Raw genomic sequence first — 22,133 nt, 5'->3', positions numbered from 1 at the left:
TGCAGCTGCTAATGTGACAGGATGTGGAGGTTATGCAGTGACGTGAGCCAGGGGGAGCGGCTGTAAATACAAACGAAGCTTTGCTTGCTCGCCTCCTGCTGTATGGCCGGCCTGGTTCCTAACACGGACCAGCACCAGCCCGCAGTCCGGGGCTTGGGGACCGCAGCCTAGCTGCCCTCCAGCATCCCTTCCACCCCAGCACTCAGTGAGGGCCTGTGGCTGAGGAAGGGGGAAGCGGAAACAGCGTAAGTGGCAGTGGTAGTGGTGACGCCTGTTTTCATCTGGGCTGGGCTCCTCACCAGCCAGGCAGTTTAGGAGCTTCACACATATGAGCCAATGTTAACCACATGCCAACACTAAGAGGTAGGGACCATTGTTAGCCCTACTTACAGCTGAGAAAGCTGAGGCACAGAGAGGTTAAGATAATTGCCCTAGGTCTCACAGCTGGGAGGTGACAGAGGTGGAATTCAAAGCTGAGCCCTCTGCTCCCAGAGTCAGTGCTGGTAACTGAGGGGCTGGGATGGCGGGTTTCAGAGGTGGACAGTGAGCGCAGGACTGTCTCCCAGACCTGTTTTCTTGGGGATACTCAGCTTCCTTCCCCTTGTCACCCACTGTCGGCTCCGAGGGCACTTAAAATGTTATGGAAGCGGGAGAGAGGGAGAGGAGAATCTTAGGGAAAATTCCTGTACCCATGTGAATGTTGCCTAGTCCCCATGTTAACAGAGGAAACATTACCAAAGAGGCAGACTCTTGGCCCCTGCAGGAGGGCTTGCTTACAAATTTATTTTTCATTCATAAAGATAGAAAGGGGCCTTACATGTCTGCTTAGGAGCTTGCACGGAACACCCCAGCCCCGACCGCTTCCGCCTCTAGCTTTATGCCCCAACTCAGCCAGGCTACTGGGCTGCTCCCGAATTCCCTGGCTTTGGCAAGCTGGGGCGGGGGGCTGATATGCGTGGGAATTGAGGCAGAGCAACCTCAGCCCCTCCTGTCTTGCAGTGTCTACACGTCACAGGAAAGACAGACCCATCTCCTCTGAGGGCCGTCTCACCCAGCCCAATATAGTCCACCCGCCCAGCCCCACGGAGACCGCGGACCTGCAGGGCAACCCCCTGGGGCTGGAGATGCACATAGACATGCCTCCAGGGGAGGGGGTCGAGGAGCCCACCCGGGGGCCGCGGTCCACCACTGTTCACCGACCAGAGCTATAAATAAACGTTCAGGAAAAAGTTCAGGTCGGGCGAGGCTTCTCTGGCAGTGCTGGCTCAGGAAGAGGGAGTGAGAGGGAGGTGCCCGCTGCTGGCCCGGCAGCCAGCCCCCCCGACACGCCTCCAGACACCCCCAGGTCCACTTGGCGGACCTCTTAGAGAGAGGGTCTGGTCTGTAGCCTCAGGATTAAACCTACAGCCTCTGTTCTCTGAGGTGCTGGGGCTTCAGGAGGGCTGGGCATTGCACCCTGGGCAGGGAGGGTGACACAAGCCAGACCCCAGAATCCGGGCCTGGCCCTGGGGACTGGCTGATCCTGCTCTTACCCAGCAGCTCTCTCTTGATCTTGGCTAGACCTGGGGTGCTGCTGCCTGCTCTGGCTCCTGCCCTGCCTTCTGGCCTGGGGGGCTGGTCTGAAGGGCACCCTGCTTGCTGAGGCCCTCTGGGCAGGCTGGGGCCTGTGCTGTGGGTGTCATGCTGCACCTTGGAGGTGAGGGGGGCAGCTGCCTGCTGCTCTCCCTGCTGCTGGCTCCTGGCACAGGGTCCCAGAGAAGCAGTGTCACCAGCCAGAAGAAAATCCCTGGAGCCAGCTGGTAAGGTCTCTGTTTGACACCCTCTACTGCTCAGCCTTGAATGGGCTCGGGCCAGGAGTTGCCATGGCTAATGCCCACTTTCCCCATTCCCTTCCTCCCCAGGGAGACAGAGCACAAAAGAGTGTCTTGCCAAGGGGGATCGAGAGGTGGGACCAGCACTGGCCCAGGGGCCTGTGACCTCGTCCTTGACCTGTTCGGTGGCTCAGTGTGTTTATCTCTACACTAGCCCCCAAACCTGCAAGGAAAGACTCCCTGCTCCCCACCCCACGCCACCAACCCAGTCTTTGTGCTAAAGGTCTTGGTGGGTGGGAGGGGACAGAGAAGCATGGGTGGGCCCAAGCTCAGGCTGGTACAGCAACAACAAGGGACAAGCCCCACCACAGCTGCAGCCAGGACTGAGGAATCTCCTGACCTCCTGAGCTTGGACTTCAGCCAGATCCTAGAAGCCCCGGTGAGATGGGAGCGCAGCCCCCTACCAGGCCTGTAGAGCCCTGGAGTCAAAGCAGTTCTCTGCCTCAGGGGTTCCCACCCAGAGAAGGAAGTACCAGATCAAAGATGGGACTCCCCCCACCTCCAGTTCCCATCTCCCCCCCTCAAGGGAAAGGGATGTCAAGGGCAAGAGGCCCACTTTCGGGTGTAAAGAGGAAAGAGTGGCAGGAAACAGCCCAGAAACGGGTTTCTCACCCAACATGCGTGGGCAAAGGAGGGCGGGCCTGGCTGGGGGTGCCGTGGGGGCGGCGAGGGGTCCCTCCTGACCTGCGGAGAGCCAGTGACTCTTTAGGTGACAACGTAATGCTTGTGGCTGGACGGGGAGGAGCCGCTTGGACAGTGGAGTCCTGGGTGGGCTCCCGGGGCCTGCGCCCCCTGTGCCCCTCTCTTGTGCAGGAGGCAGAGCCAGGGCCGGCTCCTCCTCCACCCCAGCGGGCTCCGGTTTCTCTCACTCAGGCCCCACCCCGGCTGCAAAATGTCAGAAGGTCGGCTCAGTTTCCCTGGTCTAGAAGCCAAATTCACCACCAGCTTGGCAGGGAGGAGCAGCCTAGCCCTCCTCGCCCACAGAAGGGCCAGGAGTGACATTCCCAGAGCCAGCCAGGCCAACCCCCACCATACCGCACCTGGGCACGGCCAGCGGGCTCTCTTGCCAGGCTGGGCCCCACACCCAGGCAGACCCTAACCCAGGCCCCAGCAGCCTCTGGGGATGTCAGAGCATGACCACCCACGTGCTGAGGGGCTGCCCCGTGCAGCCTGGGAAAGCACAGGTGGGCAGGGGACACGGTGAGGGTGGGAGGGGTTTCAGGGGTTTCCAACCAGGAAACAAAACCGAAAGGACAAACCCAGCTTCCAAGCACATGGGTATGTCACATGCAGAGGAGGCAGAGCAGCTGGGTCCCCGTCCTGCTCCGCTGAAGGAGGGGCTGCCCCACCACCGAGAGTGAGAAGATACCAGAAGGCCCAGAAGCAGGATGGGGTGGCTGCCAGGCTGGGCCTGCTTAAGTTTCACTTCACTTTGGGCCTGAACCTCCAACCCCCAGTCCAGGTCTGTGTTCCAGCAGCACTTGGTCCCTCTCAGACCGCGCAGAGAACGGGCGGCAGGACAGCAGGGCAGGAGAGGGTGCCCCCACCACCCGCAGCGCCCTGGCTGCCCAGAGCGTGTTGTGCAGGCCAGAGTTCAGGGAGGGATCAACATGTGGCCTGTCACCCACTTTCACAGCCAGGTGGCCAGGCTCCCCCCACCCACCTGAGCACCTGCACTAGAGGACAATCTGAGAAAGGTGTGCTGGTCAGGAATTGCCAACACTGCCCCACTCTAATGCCTAGAGGGCTGTGGGGAGGGGGAAGTGCAAGCAAGTCCCTTTGGGGACCCACCTCGTCTCATGGCTCCGACAGCTTTGGTTGACCTTTGGGACACGGCCGCACAACAGGCCCACAGAGACACACGGCACTGGTGGGAGCCGAGGGCAGGAGCGGACGTGAGCCAGCTGGAAGGGGCCTGTGGGGCCAGGCAGTGGGGCAGGCGGCACCAGGCCACCAGGTGAAAAGAGCGGCTCTCCCCACCACAGATGGGCCCCCCAGGCAGGGGCTATACAGCAAGGGGCCCAGAAGAGGGTTACAGCAACCAAGTCAGGACTCGCCCCTGCCCTCCCCACCCCAATCTGGATCCTGCCTGTGCCTCAGAGTCCCTGGTGTGAATGCCCCACATCACAAACCACCCAGACCAGCCAAATGGCAATGGCAATGGCACCCCACCCAACCATAGCATGGCCAAGAGCCCCACTGTCCCTCTTCCCAAGGAGATGGGTTTTCCTACCAAGGCAAATAAAAGCACCACAAACCAGGGAAGTTAGAAAAGTCTTTTTAAGCTTTTAAATTAAGATTTCACCCTGGTGAGTGAGGCAGGATTCTGACGTGGGAACTAACCCACGGACTGGACGTGCAGCCCGAGGGACAGGGCGCCCAGGGACAGTCAAGTCCCCAGTGGGCAGAGCCTGGCCTTTGACCCAAGCCGGCTCTTCAGTGCCCTATCCACCCTGCACAACCAGCTGCAGACGGGTGGCAGCCAGCAATTGTGGGGGGAGGAGGAGATAGGGAGGACCCCTAGGCCCAGAACCCTGGGGCTGGCAGCGGGGAGAGCTGCTGTTGGGCTGCCCCCAGGCCTGGAGCAGTGGGGTCTTCTTCCTGATACCAGGTGAGACTTCTGAAAGGAGGCAGCTGACAGAAAACCGTTCCATCTGGCTTTGAAGCACACCCCTGCCCCGCAAGACTGGGGCAAGACTGGGGCGGGGGAAGCGGTGCTGGCCCAAGAGAAGGGTTGTCTTGGCCCTTCCCCTCTGACCCCAGCACCCAGGTGCGCCCCATTCTCACATACATTAGTTATATTTATATATTCATATATATTATAGTTATATATTAAAAAGAGGAAAAACTTTGCCTGAAGAGAAACTCCTGAAGGACCCAAGTGGCCCAGGAAGTTTACTGTCCCCCCCCCCACAAAAATTCTTTTATAAAATCTTCCAGTGCGATCTTCAGGAAACCCCCCGCCCTCCCCAGCCCCCCTCCCGGGCCCTCCTCTGTCTCCACAACCCTGGACTGCCCCCAGCTCCAGCCCAGCGCCTGCGGCACCCAGTCTCATCTCTGGCCATCCACAGCCGCCATGGCTTTCTGCTGGGCGCCCCCCTGCTGCGCTCCGGGGGGCCACGTGGGCTGTGGGCAGTGGAGGCGGTGGAAGGTGGTGGGCGAGGAGGGTGGGAGCCAGGGCACCTGGTGGCCAGGTGGGGACGAGGCCCAGAAGTGGCTGAAGTTTGAAGGGGGGGAGCAGGCCCCGGCCGTCATGGGGCTGTTGCTGCTCTGCAGGCCCTCGGAAGCTCGAAGCTTGGAGAACATGGCCAGCGCGTCGGGGAAGTTGGGTGGCGTGGCAGGTGTGTTGCTGGGAGTACACATCTGCTGGGAGAGAACACAGGTGTGCGGAGGGCCGCTCGCCAGGGTCCCAGAGCCTTCCAGGCGGGGCTCACCCAGCTCGGCCCCTCCCTTACTCCCATTTTTCAGGCCACGAGCAGCTCCAGCAAGACAAAAACACCCCTCTCCTGAGCCAATCGAAACAAAAGGGACAAACCCAACGACTTTATCAAAACAAGAGCATTGCATGATGCCTGGTAATGACCCCAAGGAGTAGCTAAAGTCAACGGTTAATTCCAACCCGAAGCTCAGGTGTCAGATTGAAGTGAGAGCACAGGGAGCAGGGCAGGACAGCGTGCCCAGCGCCTCCCGGCTGGGGAAACCAGCTGGCTCCCGCCACAATCACCCTCACATGTTCCCATGTTGTCGCTCAAGGGAGAGCAGCCAAATCGAGGGTCCCCTCCTGTGCCAGCCATGGGAAAGTTACACTGTCTCGGCGTGTGGGCTCACTCCCCGTGACTAGGGCCACCAGGCCCTGCAGCCTTTGCCTCCCTCTTACTTCTCAGTGATGCTTGGTGGTTTCAGGTGTTCTCTCCATATTACAAATGCGGAAACTGAGGCCCAGAAGTCAGGTCACTTGCCCAAAAATGCAAGCCTAGCAGTGCAAGTTGAGAAGATAAATTTCCAGGCTCCCAGGTCTGCAGGCCCAAGCTCTGTAACAGTCACCCTGGCCACACTAGGCGGCATTTACAAAGTCAAGCACATTTCGGTCTGGGCTCCCTGAGGACACAGCCCAAGGATTTCTGTTTCCCACATCTGCAGCCTAGGCCCCATGCCCTCGGCCAGAGGCTAGCAGTTTCTCAGTCTGTCCAGCCCCTCAGCCCTCTTCCTGGGGCTCCCACATCTGCTGTCTTTGCCACCACTACCTTAGGGAGCCCCTCACTGGGGGCGGGGGCAAGAGGCACACAGAGAACAAGACCTACACAACGCTGGTTCGGACCTCAAAGCTGCTTTTTCCTTTCCCAGGAAGCCATGGGAGTTCTTTGAATTTCTCCTAATTTTAGCAACACCGGCCCCTCCCCCAGGCACAGAAGTGGGGAGAGCAAAGACTGCTAACAGTAAAAGAGGGAGCTTTCACAGCTCTGCAGTTAAACCCAGGCCAGAAGCAAGGTGGGGACACACCTGGGAGGGGGACAGCAGACAGCCCTGTTCACTTAGGCCGGTACCACATCGGCCCCTGGGGAGCTCTGACCAGTCTTCCTAAGGGCCTGGCCCCACCCAGACCTTTTCCCTCCTCCCTTTGCTATTCCCTGCCCCACCCCCCAGGGCTGACTTCTCGGCAGCAGGAAACAATGAATGGGGGGTGGGGGCCAATTGCATCACAGCATCGTGACCGACTTCCCCAGATCTCCCCAAGCCAGTGAGGCTTGTCTCCTCAAACAGCCACCAGAGAACAGCCTTCACGGCTAACAGGCCTGGGCCGGCCAGCAGGTATAAGCCAGGGCAAGTTCCTGAACCTCTGGAGCTTCTCGCTGCTTTTGTAAAACCAGGAGTTGGGACCAGAGTTCTAAAGCCCCCTCCTCCAGCTCTCAAGTGAACCCAGTGTCCATTGCCACCTGCCAGTGCCCTCCTGCTTCCCAGTCTGGAGTGCCTTTCTCCACTCCTGGGCCCCTCCAAATCGACTCAGGAACCTTTATCTGGGAAGCTTCTTCCAACTGTGGGAATCTACAGTAACCAATCATTTATCAGGACAACCATCTATCAGTAACTCAGGCCTTGGGGTCACTTCTGCCATTGCCACTTTGCTATTACTGGTCTCCAGTGTTTTTAGCTTTTTCCTCTGATTTATTGTGTCTAAAAAAATTGCCAACTCTTGAGAGTAAGGATGGTGTTTTCCACTGTTCTAATAAAGTGCTCAATACTTGTGCACTGATGGAGACATTGATTATAATGTTACAAAACCTGCCACCTTCCTGAGGGAAGCTTCCAAAGGGGACTGCAATCCCCCTGGGATTTGCAAGACAAGGGGCAACAAGAACTAGACAGGATGCCAGTACCAGCTCTTCCCAGGGAGCCTCCCTGTGCCCAGCCCCACAGGCAGGACAGCCACAGCTGGCAGGAGCAAACCTCAAGACTTTTGAGAGGAGGAGATGGCAGGGAGCTCCCAGGCTCAAGTGCAAGGTGGGAGCTGGAGATTTCCCACGGTGGATGCAGGGTGGGTGTCTCTGGAGACAAACCCCTTCTGGGTTTACTAAGAGCCCCGTGGCCAGCACCATTCTCCCATCACACTCCAAATGCCATTTTTGTTTGATTTATAACTGGCATAAGCCACTGTAAGAGACAAGCTAGTTAAAAAGGTCAAGACAGACCCTTCTCTACTTGTCCTTTGTGAGTAAATGAAAACAGGGAGCCAAGGACAAGACACAACAGAGGAACCATTTGCAGGCTCTGCCCCGGAGGGAACCATGGGCAAGGACACAAGTGTTAAAAATGCCAAAATGTACTCCAGAAGCCACAACAGATCTGGGGAATAATGTTTTACAGTCTCTATCACTGAGCCCAGCCCCTCCTCCCCAGCGGGCTAATAGGTAACTAGCGGGTGGGGTGAAGAAGGGATGTCCCGGGCCTCAAGAAAGGAGGGTAGGCCAAGGCCAGGAGGGCAAAGGCTTGGGCCTGGGGAGAGGCTGGAAACGAGAAGAAAGCAAACCTTGATCTGAGGCTGTATGGAACCGAACATACTGAGATTCAATGCAAATTCTTGGGCTTTTCTTGGGTCAAAATCCCTGTGTCCTCCATGCTTGGGGTATGTCTTTCTTCCAGGCTTCCCAGTCCCCTTGGGCTTTAGAAGGGAGAACATACCTTTGTGGGTACAGCCCAGCTTCCTGAGCCACAGTGGATTTATGCCTTTCCTGTTCCCTGTAGCGCTGGGTGTGTGTGTGCGCGGAGGGGGGGAAGGGGCTGCCACTCAACAGCAAAGGGAGCTCCCACAAACACAAACACCCCAACTTCCTGGCCGTGGGCCCTTCAGTCGGGCTCCCCAGTTGCCCAAACGCCTGGTGATCATCGGAGCCCCGTCCTCCTCCCCAGCCACTAGTGTCTCAGAGCCCCTGAGCCCTTGGCTTGTCCTCTGGCCATCTCCCCCTCGCTGCCACCCCCCGACTTTGGCGCCCCTTCCCCCAGGGAACGGAGCCAGGCACAAGGCCTCGGGCCAAGAGGCAGCAGCCCAGGAGGCGGGCCACAAAGTTCGAGGAGCCGGCGCCGGCCTGGGAGCCGCTCTTTCCTGGAAGACATTTTGGCTCTTTGTTTACATTCGCGGCGCGGCGCTCCCCGGCAACATGGCTGTCACCGCCGGGGCTGACAGCGGCCCCGGCTCGCGCCCCTCGGCCCCCGCCCGGCCCTGCTCCGGGGCCCTCCGGCCCTCCGACGACACTTACCATCTGGTGGTGGTGGTGACTGTTGGGAATGTTGGTCTCCTGGAAAAACGTGCTCAGGGCGGTCTGCGGACAAACACGGTGGCGGAGCGCAGGTGAGCGCGGCCCGGGCCCGGCGGAGGGCAGGAGACCCACCGGCCGGGCCTCCCCGCCGGGCTGCACCCCGTCTCCGCGCCCGGCCCACGGTCCCGGCCGCCGCGCCCCATGTGCAGGGGGTGCCGGCCCCGGCCCCACGCGACACCCGCTCGCCGGCGCGGAGCGCCTGACCGGCCGACGCTAACCCGCCCCGCCGCGGCCCGGCCCCGGTCCCCGACCCGCGGCCCCCGCCGGGGCGGGCGCGTCCGACGGGGCGGCCCGCACGCACCTCGAACTGCCAGTGGGCCGCCTGCAGCAGCTGCTTCGCCTGGTCGGCCGCGCAGCCCGCGGTCAGCACGAACTGGTTGATCATGACCTGGTGCCGCAGCTCGTCCGTGTTCACCGACATGGCGCGACGCGGCGCTCGGCAGGCGCGGGGGCCGGCCGCCCGGGGCTCGCGCTCGGCCGCCGCTCCGCCGATCGGCCGCCGCCGGCGAATGTTGTGGTCCGGCGCCCGCGGCCGGCCGACACCACAAACAACAGCGCGGGGCGGGGCCGCTGTCCCAACGTTCGGGGGCCGCGAGCCGCCGCCGCTGATTGGCCGGCGCGCCGCTCCGCCAGCGCCCGGCTCCCGGACGGACGTTCGATTCGAATCCTGCGGCCTGCCGGGCCGCACTGTTTCTCTTTCGGCCCGGCCGCGCCCATTGGCGGAGCTCGGCGCCGTGGGGCTCCCGGGCATTGGCCGGCCGCTGTGTTTTGGCTCGTCCGGCCTCGTGGTTGGCCGCGGCCGGGAGTTCGGGGCGGGGCCTCGCGCGCTGATTGGCCTCCCGGGGTCCTGTTTGAACTCAACTTGAAAACCTTGAGTGCCTGCTGATTGGCCGAGGCCCTCTGTTTGCTGTTGTAGGCTTGGGGGTGGTGCGGCCAAGTTCATTCATTACTTCATTCAAACTGAACATGCTCAGCTGGAAAAGCAAGACAGAGTGGCTTTGACTCACTTCCTCTGAAAGATGTGGTCATCTCGAGAAACAGAATGATCAAAATAGAAAACAGAGCCTTTGCAGCTGCTCAAGTCTCAAAAGCATTTAATTTTTTTAATAACTTTCAAGTAGTCCCATTTTTTGAAATCTTTTATTGAAATATAACGCACATAAAGAAAGTGCGAGTGTCACAGGTACTGCTCGCTGACTTTTCACAAAGTGGACAGCCCCGAGATCAACTAACAAAACATTACCTGCACCCCAAGAACCTCCTCCTTGCTACCTTCTAATCACTACCCAGCCCCAAGAATCGAGCAGTCTTTTCCTAGGTTTTAAACCAAAGACTTTGCTCTCTGGAGATGTAAGTCAATATTAATGTACAAGGAAAAAAGTGAGACTTTCTTAGTGACTAATATCCCAACACGAGGTTTTGGTTTTTTTTTTTCCCCCAGACTGGGTCAGGCTGGAGTGCAGCAGCATGATCATAGCTCACTGCAGCCACCAACTCTGGGCTCAAGGGATCCTCCTGCCTCAGTCTCCCAAGTAGGTGAGACTGTTAGTGAATGCTTGGCCACTTGGTCCTAGAGGCTGCATCAGAAGAAGGAGAACAAGTGGTTTGAGAAGGAGGAAAGAGAAGTTTTATTACTTTGCCAGCAAAGGAGGATGGAGGCTCCTGTCTGAAATGCCATTGTCCCAATAATAAGCAGAAATACAGAGCTTTTAAAGGGTAGGTTCTCAGCTGTAGGCAATTACTATTCAACTACAGTTGATTCTGATCTCCCACCTCTGCTCCTCTGCCCAGGACCTCCCTTTACCAGGTCCACACTGAGCCATCTCCTTTAGCACAAATAACAAAAGACTTACCCTGTCCCTCCCAACCACTGGCCTGAGGCAGGGATGTAGGATTTAGTTCTCAAAAAGGAGTGGAGGATGTTTTAAAAAAACAGAAAATATTTTTTGCCATTTTCTCAGGTCATTCTCTCTGTGACATATTCCCCACTCTCAATATTTCCCTCTCATATCTATGGGAGGAGGGCGACTACTCTGTTACAATACTAGCTCTCAACAACAGCCCTTTAAAATCATTCATAAGTGCTGAGCTTCCACCTTCTGGATTAGGATTTGACCTTTAGGGCTGTGTTTAGGAATCGTAGGGGTAAAAAAAGAACTAGGAGTCTCAGCAGATTGGGGAAGGGGCAGAAGAGATTAGGAAGGTAAATATTGTTAGGGATTCACTGTTAGAGTTTCTGTTTCTGGAAAACATAGTACTTTTTTTTATCTGAGCTACTAATTACTGAATATATTTTAATAGTTAAGGGTCTTCAGAATAGAAAGAGGCTAATAATAAGAAAGTAAGCCATGGTTCTGTTTTGACTTTGCTTAATGTGGATTTAACTCATCATCTAAGAAAACTTGTGTATATATATATTTAAGTATATAAATAAGGGAAAGGTTACATCTGATGCTTATGTACCCATGAAAAACAGCCTTGGGCACTATAATGAGTTAATTGCACTTGGTTAGTCTTTTTGTTTGCTTATTTATTTTGAAGGGGTAGGAGTCAGCTTTTTCCTGTGCATGAGCTGAGACCCAGAGTGTGACCAGAGTGAAGTACAGCTTGCAGCCCTTCCCTTCCAGTAATCGCACAGTGAAAACAAAAGTGAGCAGCCCGCGGCTTACATTGCCAGGGAGCTCAGGCCACAAGCAGCCCCAGAACAAGGAAGTACTGTCATTGTGTAGTGGCAGGTTTTCACAAGTACATACAGGTGTCAAACATGCCAGGGCCATGAGTAGTAGGGTCTACTCTGGGCAGAGACATTTCTGGCTGCAGTAGAACATCCCCCATGACCCCCTAGGTCTTAATTAAGAAGTTCTCAGGGAAGATAAGGGTCCCAAATTGCCAAACCTGTTATTTCCTAGATATCAAGGCAGTTTATCCAGAAGGTTTGTTTAAAGTTTACCATTTTTAGGGCACAGCAGTGGGCACCTTAATGAGGCAGGGAGGGCCAGGCCCTCAGGCCAGAGGGACAGGGTTCTGGTTATCTTCTGTAGGTGTAAGATCACTCTGGGAACAGGGAGGGAAGGCAACAGAGCCTGTGATTTGTGGTCCTGAGAGGTAGAAGTGCTTAATCAATACTTTGGCTTCTGAGAATCTAGTTGGAGATGAATGGCTGAAACATGGGAGTGCCCCCCTCCCAGGAGCGGGGGAAGGATGAATGAGGTCATGTTTGTAGAGGGCTTTGAGCTGTTGGGATGAAAGCAACTTCCTAAGTGCAAGGTATTATTAACTGAAGGTATTATTATTTTAATCGGAGAGGACAATGTCTGGCAGGTGAAACAGAGCAATAAATACATGGCCACTAATAACAAATAAAACACCACAGCCTCAGAAAGAACCAAATCCTTGTTGCATCAGTGGTCTAGGCTACAGAACAAGCAGCAATGCAGCAACTGAGAAGAGAAACAATCTTAGCCAGTATTTCCTCAGTGCCCAGACAACAAGGGTGTTGTGAATGCAAGTCATCGAGTTAGCCCTGAAACAAGCACCCACTAGCTGGACCATAAGAAACAGCTGCCACTTACCAAGCACTTCCTGTGAGCCAAGCCCCTAAGAGTTTGATGTCCATTAACTCATTTTAATCCTCCCAACAATCCAGATTCCCATTTCACAGGTGGGGCAGCTAAAGGACAGAGGAGGGGAGGAGTTTCCCCAAGGTCACACAGCAGTAAGTGGTGGAGTAAGGCAGTGGTTAACGGCTACACCCTACTACCTCCCTTAATGCTTAAGTTGTCACCTCAGTGGCACTCATAAGGGGCCCCTTTCCAAGCAAGAGCTATCAAGGGCTCTGAGATTTCCACTGGTGATGCTTGAAATGAGCGAGCCCCCAATAGGGAAAGAAGGGCACCAGCGGTCCTGGGGAAGATGGGGAGTGGTGGAGAATTGGCCTTCCCTAACCCCGTTACTGCAGCGCATTTCCCTTTTTCCTCCTTTCCACCTTTTACTCCCCTAAACAAACAGACCCAACAAAGCTGAGAGAGGGAACTTGAGGACTCTGGGAATTCCCAATAGGCCCGAGGCTCAGAGAGGGCTGGAACCTACTCAAGGTCAAGCAACACCCTCCCCACCCCCACCCCCCATGATTTGTAGTAGCACTGGGATTAGATCCAGGTTTTGTTGATCCAAAAGCTCATTTCCTTCCTCCCTCCCTTCCTTTCTTTCCTTCCTTCCTTCCTCTAATTTTTATTTCTTGTTTCCCTACAGTTGCTTGAAGATGCCAGGACAAAAGGACAAGGTGGCCAGGAGAGGCAGGAAGATATTTCGAGAAGCAGAGGGGGAATGGGAAAGGATGGAGCAGACAAACTGCAAACAAGCAGCACCAAGGCCCCAGGCAGCTGGGTTAGGCTGGACCCACTCGCTCCCCGAAGGCTCAGGCCCAGGAGGTAGGGGGATGGCTTCCTTCCCCTTTTGTGGACTTCTAATGGCTACTCTTTGTTTAACACAACCTATTTTTTGCTGCTATTTTTCATTGCAAATCTATGCTATTTCTACTATATGGCTGGTTAAGTAGACTTTGCCACTTTTAAAGCATTATTATTATTTTTTTAATCTCTTGCATCAAAGAGGAAGGAGGCTTAGTGCAGAGGGGCTTCCTCTACTCTAGGCAAAGCCCAGTCCTCCCAGGTGATGGTGACAGCCCTATCTATCGAGGCCGTACTAAGAACCCAACTGTGTGCTAAATTCTTACTTGAATTACCTCACATAATACAAGCACCCAATGAGGTGGGACTGTGCATATCCCCAGTTAACAAATGAGGAAAGCAAGGAGGTGAGAGTGGTGAAATGATTTGCCCAAGGTCACTCAGCCAGCTCAGGGTGGAGCTGAGGTCTGAGCCCAGGTACCTGGTGTCTGCTTCCAGGGATGGCTGTCTTAAATATCACGTTCTACTTTCAGGCCCTGCCCACCCCCTGGGATCCCCCCCTTAGCTCTCCCTCAGTGATACTGAAAAGACACAAAAGTGTATCTGTGTTGTTGGAAGCAGCAGTAAGGTCAAAGCCAATCCCCTAGTGATGAATTCATTGCTGGTTTATACCAGATTACATTTTTCACCAAATGTCACATGTCCCACAAGGGACAAAGGCCACACCACTCCCAGCACAGTTAATGGCATTTTCCAAAAGCAGTACTCTGGCCGGTAAGTACGCTCTGTTCTGTACCTGCCAGCCCAGTGATAAGATGGCCCTGCCTCGTGTTGCTAGGTGTGTCTTATGGTAGGTGAGTCCCTGGCAATCCTTTCAAAGGGGCACTTAGCCAGAGACAGGAGGTTGCCTCTTTGCCAAGGGAGGGAAAAAGAGAGGGACAAAGGGAAGGCAGAGTAAAAGCCTTCCTGGTTATCTGCTTAGACTCAGGGCTTCCAACCACTTTCTGTGGGTGGGACAGGTATTTACGGGCCTGGAGTGGGCCACTCTAGCTTTGCACCTTGTGTCCAAAACACAGGAGGCCTATTGGTTTGGCAGCCACCAACTTCAAGGTATGAGGATGTCTTCCTATCTGACTCACCTTATTTTTTAATTTGGGGGATATATACCAAAACTATAGGCACAGTTGAAAGGATAATAAGCAAACACCCATGTACCCAACACAGAATTGAAGAAGTCCAAGCCCAGTACCTTAGAAGCCGCTTGAATGGCACTTCCCAGATGCAGAGATCCTCCTCAAATTTCCATCAATCATTCCCTTGCTTTTCTTTGTCATTTGATCCTATAGGTATGTTTTCTGGAACAATGCACTGTGGGTGTGACAGATTGACTCTATTGTGTAAGTGACCCAGTCTGCTTCCCACTTAACTCTGCGAGGGTGGGGGGGGGGAGGGCACTCAATGAAGTCCCTTACCAACTAGCAATCCTGGGTCATAAGGAAATGGTCCAGAAGGCTCATTAGGGCAGGGAAAACAAGCAGGGAAGGATCAGCGTAGACAGAAAGGAGAAGAAAAGGAATTTTTGGAAGAAGGAACAGCAAACCAAAGCGAGTTCACAGCAAGGGCCATGGGACATCTGTTGGGAGATGGGGTTGGAGAGGCAGTGGGGGATGGGGCTCAGGCTCGTTGCCTTTATCCATGACATCCTTTATCCTTCATCCACACACAGCACATGCTGTCAAGTTAGCCCAGAGAGTCGGCAAATTCGTCAGGTTAGGCTAAGCTATACTGAGGTAACATACAATCCTACAGTTTTACTTCTCACTCATATAAAGGTAGCTGCTACGACTCAAGAAAAACTGCCTTCTGGGCAGTGATGTAATGACATAATGATCCAGACTGTGGAAACTTTCACCCTCTTGTAGCTCTAAGTCGGCAAACTATAGCCCTCAGGGTCCCACCTGTTTTTGTAAATAGTTTTACTGATGCTCCCCAAAAAAGTTTTATTGGAACACAGCTATACTTATTTATGTGTTGTCTATGACTGTTTTTGTGCTACAGCAGAGTTGAGTAGTGGCAATACAAACCACAAAGCCAAGAATATTTCCTATCTGGCCCTTTGTACCATATGGAACATTCCAGCAGACAATGAGAGGGCTGGAGAGTTAAGCATCGGCAATTAAATGCTGTAAGCTGGAAGTACAGTTACACACCTCATGAGGACTTTTCGGTGAATGACAGACCTATATGAGGGTGGTCCCGTAAGATTATAATACCATATTTTTACTGTTCCTTTTCTACGTTTACGTACACAAATACTTATCATTGTGTTACAATTGCCTACAGTATTCAGGACAGCGACACGGTGTATGGGTTTGTAGCCAGGAGCCACAGGCTGTGGCATAGAGCCTAGGCGTGTGGCAGGCTGCACCATCTAGGTTTGCGTAAGTACACTGATGTTCACACGATGACAGAATCACCTAATGACACATTTCTCAGAACATGTCCCCATCCTTAAGTGACTCATGACTGTAATATAAACTTTGTTCAGGGTTCACTGTGCAGAAGAATCACGTGGCCTTTCCTATCTTGAAGGGGGCGGCAGAAGCCATCTGCGTGTCCAGAAGTAGAGGACCGGGTGCAGGTGAGCGTCAGTAACCTCTGTCCATCTGCCCAGGCTGTGGGGTGATGACGGTGAACCTATTTTCTCTTGCTCCTCTCTAAATCCCAGTCAGAGAGGAAATTTAAATGGACTAGGACTCAGCAGAAAGAAGAGAAATGTTAAAAGAGGTCTGGAGTTTCTGATGAGATAACGCTTGAGGTTTCAGAAATTTTCAGGAACACAGGAAGCCAGGGTAGGGTGAAAAAAAAAGAGAGAGAAACAAGTCCTGGAAGAGAAGAATTTGTTTAAAATAAAGTCCCCAATCATTTTGCAGAAGAGGGCCCCCTCTTCAGAAACAAGGCACCTTCAAGGCAGATGACATACAAGTGCTATTTCCTGACCCCCAAGAGCCCAAGCCACACTGATCATTCTTTGTGCCAGGGATGAGGTGCTGTTAATAAACGCGGCCAGCATTCTGCTTAAAGAGGAAGGAAGTATTTACTGAGCACAAGAACACTGGGTTGTATACAACAGAATGGGAAACCACCAGACTGTGCCCCATCACCAACAACATCCGGGTGGGCGTGCTCTCCACACCCAGTGCCCCGGGGCCTGGGAGCAGTCAGAGAAAATCCTCAGGGAGCCTCCAAACCAGAGGTGACCCACTGACCAGGTTGCATGGGGAACCCAGTTGTCAGAGGGGAGAAGCAACACGACAGGGTGTGTCTCCAGTCCTGAAGGCAGGCGGTTAGGGAAGCACAGGGCTCAGGCAGCATTTATAGGAGAGTAGGTTACTCACCTGCCAGAGCTCTTGGAGGGAACTTTTAAGGCCAAAAAGGACTTCCATAGCTAAAAGTTTCTCAGAGCACGTTGAGAAAATAGTCCTAAAGCAAAGAGACAATCTAGAAGGAAGTGGGTGGGACAAGGAAGAAAGATGAAACATGGAGAGGGGCAAGGGAAGGTGGAGGTGGTAGTACAACCATGTAGAAGACCCATGCATTGCCCGTCATCACTAGCACCATCCAGAGAGAACAATCCACTGGCTTGGTGGCCCTGCTGGCCACCAAGGCCTGGCACTCACACAGGTTTTCCCCACAGAGGCTGATGGGACAGACGATCTGCAGGTAAGACCTGGGACTTTGGGCTTGGATGAGCTTCGAGCAAGTTCCTGCTCTCTGTGCCTAGTTGAGTTTCAGCTTCCTCATCTGGGGAATGGGAACTATAACAATACTTATCTCATAGGGTTGTTTTGAAAATTAAATGAGATAAAGCATTAAAAGTGCTTGGACAGAGTCATTGCTCAAAAGTGATTATTCCTTTTTTTTGAGATAGGGTCTCACTCTCTCACCCGGGCTAGAGTGCAGTGGCGTCATCATAGTTCACTGCAACCTCAAACTCCTGGGCTCAAGTGATCCTCCTGCCTCAGCCTCCTGAATACGTGTGACTACAGGCGTGCATCACCACACCTGGCTAATTTTTATATTTTTTTGTAGAGATGGGGTCTTGCTCTTGCTCAGGGTGGTCTCGAACTCCCGACCTTAAGCGATCCTCCTGCCTTGGCTTCCCAGAGTGCTAGAATTACAGGCATGAGCCACCATGCCCGGCCTCAAAAGTGATTCTTCTTTTTTTTTTTTTGAGACAGAGTCTCACTTTGTTGCCCGGGCTAGAGTGAGTGCCGTGGCATCAGCCTAGCTCACAGCAACCTCAAACTCCTGGGCTTAAGCGATCCTACTGCCTCAGCCTCCCCAGTAGCTGGGACTACAGGCATGCGCCACCATGCCCGGCTAATTTTTTCTATATATATTTTAGTTGACCAGATAATTTCTTTCTATTTTTAGTAGAGACGGGGTCTCGCTCAGGCTGGTCTCGAACTTCTGACCTTGAGTGATCCACCCGCCTCGGCCTCCCAGAGTGCTAGGATTACAGGCGTGAGCCACCGCGCCCGGCCCTCAAAAGTGATTATTCTTAATACATACCTAAATAGTCATTTATTTAGTAAGCACTGACTATATGGGTAGCAATGTGCCTACCTCTTCAGAGAGATTAGAAGAAACATAAGATGGTGTTCTGGTAAACTGGCTCTGGGGAGAGAGAGACAGCCCTGATTTGTAGCATTTAATGGTTTCTGTGGTGTAAATACTCCCATCATGGCCAATTTCAAGCTACCAAGTTTAACACTTGCCTGGCAGAATTCCTCAACACTCAGCTCCAGACAGCAGGCCCCGACTCAGTGAACTTTCTCTGTAGTGAGCAAATGGCACACAAGTGTGACACTGGCAATGGCAGCTCCACACACACCAGCAGTCCACAGACGGTGGGTCCAGACGGCGGGGCGGGTGTGCCATTAGGGGGCCTGTTGGCTTCTGGCGCAGTGACTTGGGTTGCCACTCTTCAGCGAGAAGGAAGGGCCCGGCTATCTTTTTCTCTGGCCCTTTAGCAGCCACCATCCATATGACAGAGGAGACATGTTCCTAGCATTTTGAGTTCTAACCGGTACGGAAAGATGATGTCTTCGGAAATTCCAACTCCTGGGCTCTACCTGCACCTGGTAGGGCACGTACCTCACTTCCCTCAACTGCACGATTAAGACAGGGTCTCAAGTACATATCTTGGCTCTGAAATCCTTTAAATATGACTTAAAAATTGTCTTTTTGGCATCTAATCACTTTATACCTTTTTTTTTTTTTTTCTTTTTTAGACAGAGTCTCACTCGGTTGCCCGGGCTAGAGTGAGTGCCGTGGCGTCAGCCTAGCTCACAGCAACCTCACACTCCTGGGCTTAAGCGATCCTACTGCCTCAGCCTCCCGAGTAGCTGGGACTACAGGCATGCGCCACCATGCCTGGCTAATTTTTTTTTTCTATATATATTTTTTAGTTGGCCAGATAATTTCTTTCTATTTTTAGTAGAGACGGGGTCTCGCTCTTGCTCAGGCTGGTCTCGAACTCCTGACCTCGAGCGATCCACCCACCTCGGCCTCCCAGAGTGCTAGGATTACAGGCGTGAGCCACCACGCCCAGCCTATACATTTTTTTAATTTAAAAAAGTTAGCATTTATTGTGCACCTGCTGTGTGCCAGGAACGGTGCTAGGGCTTCACATATTTTGTCTAATTTAATGTTCAAACAGCTTTTAGATGTTCTCATGTTCATTTATGGATGAGGAAGCTAAGGCTCAGAGAGGTCAAGGAACTTTCCCAGATGCACAGCCAATAATGGACAAGCTGGGTTTTGAACCTTGTTCTGTTTGATTTCAGAGCCTTATAAAGTCATATCCATGGATTCAACCAACCATGGAAATATTTGGAAAAAACACAATAAAAAATAACAATACAACCAAAACCCTAATATAGTTTAACAACTATTTTTGTAGCATTTACACTGTATTAGGTATTTTATGTAATCCAGAGATGATTTAAAGTATTTGGGAGGATGTGCATAGGTTACATGCAAATGCTATGCTATTTCAGGGACTGGAGCATCCAAACATTTTGTTACCTGTGGAGTCCTGGAGCTAATCCCTCACAGATACAGAGGGACAACTCTATATGCCTTTTGCCTTTGAGGCTGGGGTCATCCTGTGAATGAGTACCAAGTTACACAGAAAATAATTCATGCAATAGAAATGAGAAAGAAGAACCGTTTATGGGCTGCAGTTCTCAGAGCCAGCTTCATGGAAGAGGTAGGATTTCGGCTGAGTGGAATTCACCTTGGCAGACAGGAATGGGAAGGGCCCACGTGGAAGGGTTTTTCATGAGCAAAGACATGAGCAGGAATGATAAGCTGCGTTCTGGGTACAAGCAGGGGTTTGATGGCAAGCAGAGGGAGGAAAGGGCGTGGGGAACAAGTGTCTTCTGTAAGGTAGTAGGGAGCCACTGAAGGTACTTGGGCAAGACAGTAACATGACAACTGCATGTTGGTAAAGCTAACCTAAGAATAATTTTTAGAATGGATGAGATGCAGGAAGACCAAGAGGTAGGAAAAACAGAGAGGAAGGTAATGAAATTGTCAGATCTCTTTTCAAACATAGATTTCATCTTGTAATATAACAGATAACAGTATACAACTAAGCAAGATAATAAATACACACCTCGTGGTGCATAAAAAAGAATCTAAGCCTTCCAATAGTTTACTGTGAGAACTACAACACTGAATGGTATTTCTGTTTATTACTTTGCCAGGCTCAACACAGTCTTTGAAGTGCTCTAATAGGATAGTACTTATCACTTAAATAAACAACTGATTAGCTAAGGAATAAATGTGTCATTGAAAATAAATTGCTGGTCTGTTTGGACTTTAGCCTGACTTCAGCTGGGACATGCTATGAGTGAGCATACGTTGCTTATAACCCACTTGCTAAGAATCTGATCCCCTAACCTCAAGGGCCACTCTTATTTTTCTTTTCTCAGCAGCTCTCTGAGTCCTGTGCCTGGGAGGAGTTAGGTAAGCACTTGATAGGTTCTCTGTTCTGCCGCCCTCATCTTACCTCCAGTTTCAGAGGAGTATAGGGAGGAGGAGGGAGTCTCCAGCCCAGAGGAGCTCTGCGGTTTTCTTATTTCGACTTGAGCACAGTTGGCACTGTTATTGTAACAGCTGAACACCCACATGCACTTGTGTTGGCTTTCTGAGCTTTTTCCTTGAGTCGCCCTGTCCTCTTACACCAGCCCTAGGAGACAGACAGCTCACCCTGCAAATAAAAGAAAGAAAGAAAACCAGTAGCACCTGCTTCCCATAGCAAGAACCAATGCACAGGGAGCCAGGGGTCCCTGGGTTCTGAGCCATCGCTGCCACTTGTAGGGCCTTGGGCAAGCCACTTCACCCATCCAGGTGGCAGCTGCCTCACCTGTCAGGTGAGGGGGCTGCACTTTTTCAGTTCCTTTCAAATCTGACAAAGCAGCCAGGACAGGCATTTTCAAGAAACCCTGGGAGAAGGGAGTAAATTTGTTCTCATTTTCTTCCTTTGATCATCTAAGTAACCGCAATTGAGTATTTGTTTTGTTAAAGAAAGGTTTGGGGCTGTTACCACATTCTGCTTTCTCTAGGTAGCAAGAGACAGATGCTAGGCCTTGTGCCTGTCTGCTCTGTTTCCCAGAGAGGGGCAGCAGGACCAGCTGGGTCGATACTGGGCTGACACGTTAGTGGCACATTCTTTTCACATTGACTTTCCCATGCAGGATGTGCAGCCCAGGCAGGATAAGCTCAAAACTAAAAGAAGGGCAGGGCCAATGAGGAGGAAAATGCAGGCAGAGTGGACATAGAGAAATAAGCTCACAGGATCTGGTATTTGATAGGAACAAAAAATAGAATGGACTCTCCTAATTTCTTTAAACTAGTCCTTCAGCAGGAATAATGTCTCAGCACCTCCCCCCTCCCCATCTCTCCAAATGCCAGATGCCTGGGCACAGGCTGGAACCAGCGTGAGGCAGGTGAGATACCCGAGAGTGAGGTCTCCTTGAAGTTGACCCCCAGGGCACCTTACTCACCTACCCCCAGCCCCACCACACTGGGCCACTGATGTTAACATTGTCTTTCATTTTGGTCTTAACTTGAAAAGTAGATTAAGAAGCTGCAAACCCAACTGAAGTTTGCAGCCATGTGAACAGGTCTCCTTTGTTAGCAGCCCACAGCCGAGGACGAAAGTAACAAGGAGGAATTCACTTTTGGCAAGAAGCAAAATATGAAAGCTCAATTGCAGGTTTTCTAATGGACAAGGTTATTTTCCTCAACAGAGAGAGGGCCTTAGGTTGCCAGAGGAACTGTCTGCAGGGTCCTGAAGCATGTAGGATCAGAGCCCTCTGACGGCATTATCCTAGCCTGCTGATCGGGAGCAGGATGTGAAATTCTCTGCCAGTGGTTTTGGCTTCAGTCCATCGAAGCCACATGCCAAGGACTGAAAGAGGGATCCGGCCTGTGTGTTGCTGATTGGGCCCTATCTTTTGGAGAGACCCTCTCTGCTCATTCAGAACTGCCAGGACTCTAATCTTCCTGCCCCCACAGCAGGGGCCTGTCTTAGCTCCTTCAGGTCACCTGAGGCATCAGTTTGCCTCCCTCACCCTACTGCCTCGGGAATGCTGTGCTGCAGGGCCCAGTCTCTCAGCTTCCACCTGCAGGCGCTCTCACACCTTCCTGCTGTGAGGATCCGCACCAATGTTGAAATGAGTGCATGTGTTACAACAGTAGAAAAGACACATCTGGGCTGAAACCAGGACAACCAAAATGAACAAAATTAAAAGCTCAAAGGGACTGCTAGCTAACCTAGAAATTACTTGTTCTACCCTTTGTATTTCTGAGACCCAAGATTGAGAAGAAGGGCTCGAACCTGATAAAATACTTGGCTTTTACCCCCCTGCCTTACACAGATGTTCAGAGGAAACCCCTGAGACCCTTGAATGCTGAGTTCTCTGCTGGGATTCTCTCAAGGGCTGCATCCACGGCTGTGGAAATGG

The 22,133-nt window shown here is 52.6% G+C and overlaps 2 protein-coding genes and 1 long non-coding RNA gene across 7 annotated transcripts in view; 2 read left to right on the top strand and 1 right to left on the bottom strand.

The window, feature by feature from the left end:
- QRICH2 (glutamine rich 2) overlaps window positions 1-4,133 on the top strand; it is a 34,271-nt gene extending 30,138 nt beyond the window's left edge. For all 3 annotated transcript variants that reach the window (XM_045525737.1, XM_045525736.1, XM_045525735.1), the window contains one exon: window positions 1,000-4,133. In XM_045525737.1, coding sequence (XP_045381693.1) covers window positions 1,000-1,211 — 212 coding nt within the window. In that variant the 3' untranslated portion in view covers window positions 1,212-4,133. The remainder of the gene's footprint in view (window positions 1-999) is intronic.
- On the bottom strand, window positions 4,134-9,162 carry UBALD2 (UBA like domain containing 2). Of its 3 annotated transcripts, XM_045525742.1 has the most exons (4): window positions 8,985-9,162; window positions 8,624-8,686; window positions 7,897-8,028; window positions 4,134-5,234 (listed from the first exon to the last, which is right to left on the bottom strand). In XM_045525742.1, the coding sequence occupies exons 1-4, from the start codon at window positions 9,102-9,104 to the stop codon at window positions 4,923-4,925; spliced, it is 627 nt and encodes a 208-aa protein (XP_045381698.1). In that variant the 5' UTR covers window positions 9,105-9,162; the 3' UTR covers window positions 4,134-4,922. The 3 variants fall into 3 exon arrangements, with proteins under 3 accessions (XP_045381698.1, XP_045381699.1, XP_045381700.1); XM_045525743.1 differs by lacking the exon at window positions 7,897-8,028 and having other exon boundaries at window positions 4,134-5,237; XM_045525744.1 differs by lacking the exon at window positions 7,897-8,028.
- A 3,932-nt stretch (window positions 9,163-13,094) lies between these two features.
- LOC123620480 lies at window positions 13,095-19,915 on the top strand. Its single transcript, XR_006728857.1, has 3 exons — window positions 13,095-13,113; window positions 15,685-15,733; window positions 19,158-19,915. It is a non-coding gene; the product is annotated as an uncharacterized LOC123620480 (long non-coding RNA).
- The last annotated feature ends 2,218 nt before the right edge of the window (window positions 19,916-22,133 follow it).

This window comes from Lemur catta, chromosome 15 (genome assembly GCF_020740605.2).
Source record: "Lemur catta isolate mLemCat1 chromosome 15, mLemCat1.pri, whole genome shotgun sequence".
Classification (NCBI taxonomy): domain Eukaryota; kingdom Metazoa; phylum Chordata; class Mammalia; order Primates; family Lemuridae; genus Lemur; species Lemur catta.
Note: the sequence above shows the minus strand (reverse complement) of the source record. Positions and strands in the feature narration are given on the sequence as shown.

Bases quoted from the DNA above. Each gene is read 5' to 3' on its own strand.
- UBALD2 (XM_045525742.1), bottom strand. From the start codon at position 9,104: ATGTCGGTGAACACGGACGAGCTGCGGCACCAGGTCATGATCAACCAG. The intron at 8,029-8,623 runs GTAAGTGTCGTC...TCCCTTCTAAAG, and splicing joins GTCACCACCACCACCAGATG to CCCAAGGGGACTGGGAAGCC. The intron at 5,235-7,896 runs GTTTGCTTTCTT...CTCTCCCAGCAG, and splicing joins CCATACAGCCTCAGATCAAG to ATGTGTACTCCCAGCAACAC.